The sequence below is a fragment of the Danio rerio genome, chromosome 5 (assembly GCF_052040795.2).
Source record: "Danio rerio strain M-AB ecotype USA chromosome 5, GRCz13ab, whole genome shotgun sequence".
NCBI classification, from domain to species: Eukaryota; Metazoa; Chordata; class Actinopteri; order Cypriniformes; family Danionidae; genus Danio; species Danio rerio.
Window position 1 is genome coordinate 2,747,298 of NC_141025.1, and position 10,203 is coordinate 2,757,500.

At 36.9% G+C, this 10,203-nt stretch overlaps 1 protein-coding gene across 11 annotated transcripts in view; it reads left to right on the forward strand.

The window, feature by feature from the left end:
• The first annotated feature begins 1,031 nt into the window (after positions 1 to 1,031).
• dhx33 (DEAH (Asp-Glu-Ala-His) box polypeptide 33) overlaps positions 1,032 to 10,203 on the forward strand; it is a 31,098-nt gene continuing 21,926 nt past the window's right edge. For all 11 annotated transcript variants that reach the window (XR_015490625.1, XR_015490629.1, XR_015490626.1 and 8 more), the window contains 2 exon segments: positions 1,032 to 1,337; positions 6,815 to 6,975. Coding sequence is in view for 1 of the 11 variants with exons in the window: in NM_001100057.3 (NP_001093527.4) it covers positions 1,130 to 1,337; positions 6,815 to 6,975 (369 nt within the window). In the remaining 10 variants the exon portion in view is untranslated.

The window sequence follows — 10,203 nt, forward strand, 5'->3', positions numbered from 1 at the left end:
AATATTTACAAAATGTAAAATTATACAATACAAATTAAAATGATCGTGTTTTGTTTTTAATTCATAACACATATATATTTTAAGTGTTTCTTAATACAGATATCTTTTATTTTATTTATTTATTTATTTATTTATTTATTTATTTATTTATTTATTTATTTATCTATTGATTTATTTATGCAAATATTTTCAATCCTATTTTTCCAAACATTTCCACAACCGCGATTGTCGGCATTATTATTATTATTATTATTATTATTATTATTATTATTATTATTTACAATCTATTTATTTATTTGGGAATTTATTTATTCTTTGTTTTGTTTATGCAGGAATTTATTTATAAATTAATTTATTTACTTGTTTATTTATTCGGGTATTTATATTCTCATTGTTTTATTTACGCAGGAATTTATTTATTTATTTATTTACCTATTTATTTATTTGTTTGTGTATTTATTTATTCGTTGTTTTATTTATTTATTTATTTTATTATTTATTTGTTTATTTTGGGTATTTATTTATTTGGGTATTAATTCATTGTTTTATTTGAGCAGGAATTTATTTATTTACCTATTTATTTATTTGTTTGGGTATTTATTTATTCGTTGTTTTATTTATTTATTTATTTGATTATTTATTTGTTTAATTTGGGTATTTATTTATTTGGGTATTAATTCATTGTTTTATTTGAGCAGGAATTTATTTATTTATTCATTTATTTATTTATTTGAGTATTTATTAATTCATTGTTTTATTTATGCAGGAATTAAGTATTTAACTTATTTATTTACTTGTTTATTTATACGATATTTATTTATTTATTTATTTATTTATTCACTGAGCTATTGTGCTGCATATAATTTTAAACAAAATAGCTAAACGAATGCATTCTAACGGTTAAGTATTTACAATGTAAAATTTAGAAATGATCTGCACAAAGCACTGAAAAAAATAAATAAATAAAAAGAATAAAATAAAACTCAATCGGACACGAGGCGCGGTGACGTCATTGGGGCGCGCCGGCCGCCAGAGAGCCACATGAGCTGATGATGTAAACAACTGCAGTGCGAGGCTGGTCTGTCTTTATGAGCGAGAGCAGCAGCCCTTCACGGTCACACAGCAGATCATGCCCCACGAACCCGACCCTCCTCCGGCCAAGAGATTTAAGCCGGGCTCACCTTTCTTCCGCCTGGATAAGAAGCCGGGCATGCTGCTCCCCCGGGCGGGACACGCGGCCGCCGGCGTGGAGGCGCAGCGGAGACACTTGCCGATATACCAGAGTCGGACACAGGTGATCAGCCAGCTCCGACAGCTCCACAGCGCCGTGTTCATCGGTAAGAGCTCTGAAATATACAGTATAACACACTTTACTATAGTATGATGGTGATCAGACAGCTCCACAGTGTAATATATACAGTATAATACACTTTACTATAGTATAATGGTGATCAGACAGCTCCACAGTGTAATATATACAGTATAATACACTTTACTATAGTATGATGGTGATCAGACAGCTCCACAGTGTAATATATACAGTATAATACACTTTACTATAGTATAATGGTGATCAGACAGCTCCACAGTGTAATATATACAGTATAATACACTTTACTATAGTATGATGGTGATCAGACAGCTCCACAGTGTAATATATACAGTATAATACACTTTACTATAGTATGGATGGTGATCAGACAGCTCCACAGTGTACTATATACAGTATAACACACTTTACTATAGTATAGATGGTGATCAGACAGCTCCACAGTGTAATATATACAGTAAAACACACTTTACTATAGTATGGATGGTGATCAGACAGCTCCACAGTGTAATATATACAGCATAACACACTTTACTATAGTATAAATGGTGATCAGACAGCTCCACAGTGTAATATATACAGTATAACACACTTTACTATAGTATGATGGTGATCAGACAGCTCCACAGTGTAATATATACAGCATAATACACTTTACTATAGTATGGATGGTGATCAGACAGCTCAGCAGTGTAATATATACAGTATAATACACTTTACTATAGTATGATGGTGATCAGACAGCTCAGCAGTGTAATATATACAGTATAATACACTTTACTATAGTATGATGGTGATCAGACAGCTCAGCAGTGTAATATATACAGTATAATACACTTTACTATAGTATGATGGTGATCAGACAGCTCAGCAGTGTAATATATACAGTATAATACACTTTACTATAGTATGATGGTGATCAGACAGCTCCACAGTGTAATATATACAGTATAACACACTTTACTATAGTATGGATGGTGATCAGACAGCTCCACAGTGTAATATATACAGTATAATACACTTTACTATAGTATAATGGTGATCAGACAGCTCCACAGTGTAATATATACAGTATAATACACTTTACTATAGTATGATGGTGATCAGACAGCTCCACAGTGTAATATATACAGTATAATACACTTTACTATAGTATGGATGGTGATCAGACAGCTCCACAGTGTACTATATACAGTATAACACACTTTACTATAGTATAGATGGTGATCAGACAGCTCCACAGTGTAATATATACAGTAAAACACACTTTACTATAGTATGGATGGTGATCAGACAGCTCCACAGTGTAATATATACAGCATAACACACTTTACTATAGTATAAATGGTGATCAGACAGCTCCACAGTGTAATATATACAGTATAACACACTTTACTATAGTATGATGGTGATCAGACAGCTCCACAGTGTAATATATACAGCATAATACACTTTACTATAGTATGGATGGTGATCAGACAGCTCAGCAGTGTAATATATACAGTATAATACACTTTACTATAGTATGATGGTGATCAGACAGCTCAGCAGTGTAATATATACAGTATAATACACTTTACTATAGTATGATGGTGATCAGACAGCTCAGCAGTGTAATATATACAGTATAATACACTTTACTATAGTATGATGGTGATCAGACAGCTCAGCAGTGTAATATATACAGTATAATACACTTTACTATAGTATGATGGTGATCAGACAGCTCCACAGTGTAATATATACAGTATAACACACTTTACTATAGTATGGATGGTGATCAGACAGCTCCACAGTGTAATATATACAGTATAATACACTTTACTATAGTATAATGGTGATCAGACAGCTCCACAGTGTAATATATACAGTATAATACACTTTACTATAGTATGATGGTGATCAGACAGCTCCACAGTGTAATATATACAGCATAATACACTTTACTATAGTATGGATGGTGATCAGACAGCTCCACAGTGTAATATATACAGTATAACACACTTTACTATAGTATGGATGGTGATCAGACAGCTCAGCAGTGTAATATATACAGTATAATACACTTTACTATAGTATGATGGTGATCAGACAGCTCCACAGTGTAATATATACAGTATAATACACTTTACTATAGTATGGATGGTGATCAGACAGCTCAGCAGTGTAATATATACAGTATAATACACTTTACTATAGTATGGATGGTGATCAGACAGCTCAGCAGTGTAATATATACAGTATAATACACTTTACTATAGTATGGATGGTGATCAGACAGCTCAGCAGTGTAATATATACAGTATAATACACTTTACTATAGTATAGATGGTGATCAGACAGCTCCACAGTGTAATATATACAGTATAATACACTTTACTATAGTATGATGGTGATCAGACAGCTCCACAGTGTAACATATACTGTATAACACACTTTACTATAGTATGATGGTGATCAGACAGCTCCACAGTGTAATATATACAGTATAACACACTTTACTATAGTATAATGGTGATCAGACAGCTCCACAGTGTAATATATACAGTATAATACACTTTACTATAGTATGATGGTGATCAGACAGCTCAGCAGTGTAATATATACAGTATAATACACTTTACTATAGTATAATGGTGATCAGACAGCTCAGCAGTGTAATATATACAGTATAATACACTTTACTATAGTATGATGGTGATCAGACAGCTCCACAGTGTAATATATACAGCATAATACACTTTACTATAGTATGGATGGTGATCAGACAGCTCCAGAGTGTAATATATACAGTATAATACACTTTACTATAGTATAATGGTGATCAGACAGCTCCACAGTGTAATATATACAGTATAATACACTTTACTACAGTATGGATGGTGATCAGACAGCTCCACAGTGTAATATATACAGTATAATACACTTTACTATAGTATAGATGGTGATCAGACAGCTCCACAGTGTAATATATACAGTATAATACACTTTACTATAGTATGATGGTGATCAGACAGCTCCACAGTGTAATATATACAGTATAATACACTTTACTATAGTATGATGGTGATCAGACAGCTCCACAGTGTAATATATACAGTATAATACACTTTACTATAGTATGGATGGTGATCAGACAGCTCCACAGTGTAATATATACAGTATAATACACTTTACTATAGTATGATGGTGATCAGACAGCTCCACAGTGTAATATATACAGTATAATACACTTTACTATAGTATGGATGGTGATCAGACAGCTCCACAGTGTACTATATACAGTATAACACACTTTACTATAGTATAGATGGTGATCAGACAGCTCCACAGTGTAATATATACAGTAAAACACACTTTACTATAGTATGGATGGTGATCAGACAGCTCCACAGTGTAATATATACAGCATAACACACTTTACTATAGTATAAATGGTGATCAGACAGCTCCACAGTGTAATATATACAGTATAACACACTTTACTATAGTATGATGGTGATCAGACAGCTCCACAGTGTAATATATACAGCATAATACACTTTACTATAGTATGGATGGTGATCAGACAGCTCAGCAGTGTAATATATACAGTATAATACACTTTACTATAGTATGATGGTGATCAGACAGCTCAGCAGTGTAATATATACAGTATAATACACTTTACTATAGTATGATGGTGATCAGACAGCTCAGCAGTGTAATATATACAGTATAATACACTTTACTATAGTATGATGGTGATCAGACAGCTCAGCAGTGTAATATATACAGTATAATACACTTTACTATAGTATGATGGTGATCAGACAGCTCCACAGTGTAATATATACAGCATAATACACTTTACTATAGTATGGATGGTGATCAGACAGCTCCACAGTGTAATATATACAGTATAACACACTTTACTATAGTATGGATGGTGATCAGACAGCTCAGCAGTGTAATATATACAGTATAATACACTTTACTATAGTATGATGGTGATCAGACAGCTCCACAGTGTAATATATACAGTATAATACACTTTACTATAGTATAGATGGTGATCAGACAGCTCCACAGTGTAATATATACAGTATAATACACTTTACTATAGTATGGATGGTGATCAGACAGCTCAGCAGTGTAATATATACAGTATAATACACTTTACTATAGTATAGATGGTGATCAGACAGCTCCACAGTGTAATATATACAGTATAATACACTTTACTATAGTATGATGGTGATCAGACAGCTCCACAGTGTAACATATACTGTATAACACACTTTACTATAGTATGATGGTGATCAGACAGCTCCACAGTGTAATATATACAGTATAACACACTTTACTATAGTATAATGGTGATCAGACAGCTCCACAGTGTAATATATACAGTATAATACACTTTACTATAGTATGATGGTGATCAGACAGCTCAGCAGTGTAATATATACAGTATAATACACTTTACTATAGTATAATGGTGATCAGACAGCTCCACAGTGTAATATATACAGTATAATACACTTTACTACAGTATGGATGGTGATCAGACAGCTCCACAGTGTAATATATACAGTATAATACACTTTACTATAGTATGATGGTGATCAGACAGCTCCACAGTGTAATATATACAGTATAATACACTTTACTATAGTATGATGGTGATCAGACAGCTCCACAGTGTAATATATACAGTATAATACACTTTACTATAGTATGATGGTGATCAGACAGCTCCACAGTGTAATATATACAGTATAATACACTTTACTATAGTATAGATGGTGATCAGACAGCTCCACAGTGTAATATATACAGTATAATACACTTTACTATAGTATGATGGTGATCAGACAGCTCCACAGTGTAATATATACAGTATAATACACTTTACTATAGTATGGATGGTGATCAGACAGCTCCACAGTGTAATATATACAGTATAATACACTTTACTATAGTATGGATGGTGATCAGACAGCTCCACAGTGTAATATATACAGTATAATACACTTTACTATAGTATAGATGGTGATCAGACAGCTCCACAGTGTAATATATACAGTATAATACACTTTACTATAGTATAGATGGTGATCAGACAGCTCCACAGTGTAATATATACAGTATAATACACTTTACTATAGTATAGATGGTGATCAGAACAAACCACTGTTATACAGTAACTTGCCTAATTACCCTAACTTTACCCTAATTAACCTAGTTTAAGCCTTTTAATGTCACTTTAAGCTGTATAGAAGTGTCTTGAAGAATATCTAGTCTAATATTATTTACTGTCATCATGGCAAAGATAAAATAATTCTGTTATTAGAGATGAGTTATTAAAACTATTATGATTAGAAATGTGTTGGAAAAATCTGCTCTCCGTTAAACAGAAATTGGGGAGAAAATAAATAGGGGGGCGAATAATTCAGGGGGCTAATAATTCTGACTTCAGCTGTATATGTTGTGTTGTTTCAGGTGAGACAGGCTCCGGTAAAACCACTCAGATCCCGCAGTACCTGTATGAGGCGGGCATCGGCCGGCAGGGCATCATCGCCATCACTCAGCCCCGCCGGGTCGCTGCCATATCCCTGGCCGGTCGAGTGGCTGAAGAGAAGAAAGTGCAGCTGGGGAAACTGGTGTGTTTATTACTCATTACACTAGCGCTGAATGATGCTGGAAACACTGACATTTCAATAGGCTTATGACTGTTTCAAATTCTCTTGTAGTTAAACGATGAAGCTTTTATTATAGTATACAATATTTAAACACGGCTACAAAAATAAGTTACTTTAAACAGGACCTATTACGCTCCATTCACACGAGGCATCAGCTTCAACGCTCCCTAGTCACGTTGAATGGGTGACATCAGGCATTGCCGAACTGTATTGTGGATCCGTTTGTGCCGCTTCAGAGGCGTTGCTCGCTGCAGAAGTCGGGATTGCTCAACTTTTCAAGCAGCTATGGAAGCGTCAGCCAATCAGATCGCTGTATGCAAATACACCAGCTAGACAGTGGCCTATTGCTGACTGAATTTCATTGGCTGATGCTGCTATGATGATTGCGTCAGCCCCAACTTCAGACACGCCTTCAGTCAAGCGTTAATGCTGAAGCCCCGAGTGAATGGGGCGTTATGTTCATTTTAACAAGTCTTTGATATTCCTAGAGTGTGTAGTGAAGTTTCAGCTCAAGATATGACATGAATTTTGTTTTCCATCTCTCCGAAACTGACCCTTTTAGGTTTTGATCCTAATTGTGGTGTTTTGGTGACTGTCGCTTTAAATTCAAATGAGATTGTTCTCTTTTTAAAAGGGGGCGGAGCTAAAAATACTTGCGTGTCAGCATAGTGGCAGATTCGAAAACAAGACTAACGTCCTATGCCAATGAGGGAGAGATGGGCACTAGTGGGCGGGGCTTTCCCCCTCTGATGACACGTACAAATTGTCAATCAAAGTGTTTCTGCAGAGTGTCTTCATCAAGTCTGATTATAAATAATACAATTAATACATTTCTACCATTAAAGCTGATTGTATTCACACACTGTTGACACACAAGTGTGTTTAAACCCTTTATATTAGTGATTTTTACACAATAGGTCCCCTTTAATGCTGTGTTCACACCAGACGCGGAACGCGCGGATAAATCGTGATATTCGCGCGTAAATAGCCGTGTAAACATTTGAGTTTACTCGCTTCAATCCACTTCATTCGCGCGTCAAATTCACTTCAGAACAGACGCTGATTCACTTGATCCTCAGGGCTTCTGTCTGCCCGGTGACTGTAGCTTCGTTGCTAAAAGGCTAACATGGATTTCATGAAGGAAATAACAGTGTTTATGTGCTTTATGAAGGCTGAAAAACAGCATCGATATGTTTAGGGTCGTGTCTGAGTCCACTACATGCTTTCAGAGGTGCATCCAGCTCTGTGAGGTCATAAACTCCTCCAGAACTGAACCTGGATCACGGAGACTTTCAGCGGTGCTTCTGACTGAGCCCAGCCCAGTTTGATGACTTGTTGTCGGTGTCGCCTGGACGATTTCCTCCGGGACACCATCAACAGGTTCTACGTCACAATCACGCCCCTACAAGAGCAAGCTTCTGATTGGTTAACGCGGCGCGAATGTCCGCAGAAGTTCAGATTTTCGAACTCGAGAGATTCGCGTGAAACGCACGTTATAAGCACGTCAAACGCTCAAAACGCTCAATTCGCCCCCGCCATTCGTGCATATCGCGCTATTTGCGCATATCGCGCTATTCGCACCGCGCCATTCGCGCGTATTGCGCCACAGGATGTCTATTCGCACGTTTGAATTGACTTAACATGTAAATCACTTGCGCTTGACGTGCGTTTCGCATCTGGTGTGAACGCAGCATCACTGGTATATTAATGTGTATTGCTTATTGTATATACATGTTCAGAGTAAACAAATATTTCAATTACAAAAGGATTATAAACACTTAAAATACTATAAAGTCTCATTAGTGAATGTTAGTTAATGCATTAAAATTATTAGTAAAAAAAAACAGCTTTATCACAGTTACTTTGTTAATATTAGTCAATCTTTGAACCATTAAGATAGTTAACTAATTGTGTCTCAGTTTCAATGGTGCCAGTAGTGAAAATCTTGGGCTGTGGACAATGTGAAACATGTATTGTTCTCTGATTACTCCACCTTCACTGTCTTTCCCACATCTGAGAGAGTTACGGTGTGGAGAGGCCCCAAAGAAGCACTCAGACTGCTGATGCCCAGAGTGAAGCATGGGGGTGGATCAGTGATGGTTTGGGCTCAGTATCATGTAATGTAATGTAATGTGTGTTCATATAGTGCATTTATTGTGTATGGCCATACACCCAAAGCGCTTCACAATCATGAGGGGGGTCTCTCCACACCACCACCAGTGTGCAGCATCCACTTGGATGATGCAACGGCTGCCACAGGACAACGGCGCCAGTGCACTCACCACACACCAGCTATTGGTGGAGTGGAGAGACAGTGATAGAGCCAATTTGGTGGAAGGGGATGATTGGGAGGTCATGATCACAAGGGCCGATAGAGGGACTTTGGCCAGGACACCGGGGTTACACTCTACTCTTTTCGAGATTTTAATGACCACAGAGAGTCAGGACCTCGATTTAACATCTCACTTGAAAGACAACGCCCACTGACAGTGTAGTGTCCCCTTCACTTTTACTGGGGCATTAGGACTCACACATACTACATGTCTCAATAACACCACTTCCAACAGCAACCTAGTGTTCCCAAGTGATCTCCCATCCAGGTACTGACCAGGCTCAGCCCTGCTTAGCTTCAGTGAGTAACCAGTCTTGGGCTGCAGGATGATATGGCTGTGGATATCATGGCATTCCCTAGTATTCCCCAATACTGGTGCTTGATGGGTGCTGGGTAACTGCCAGGGATGACTGAACCATTCAGGAGGACCATTGAGCACCCAGTGGGTCAAACATTATATCCTGAAGGTGGTGGCGTGTATCAGGATGACAATGCAGCAATACACACAGCAAGACTGGTGACAGAGTGATTTTATGAACATGAACATCTCCCATGGCCTGCACAGTACTCGGATTCAAACATTATTAAGCACTTTGGGGTGTTTTGGAGGAGCGAATCAGGAAAGGTTTTCCTCCAGCAGCATCATGTAGTGACCTGAACACTATTCTGAAGAAGAATCCCTCTGGCCGCTGTGCAGGACTGGTGTCTGTCATTCCCAAGACCATCTCATGTTGTATTGGGGAGGCCCTACACCAGGGGTGTCCAAACTCATTCCTGGAGGGCCGGTGTCCTGCAGATTTTAGCTCCATGTTGCTTCAACACACCTGCGAGGATGTTTCTAGAAAGCCTAGTAAGAG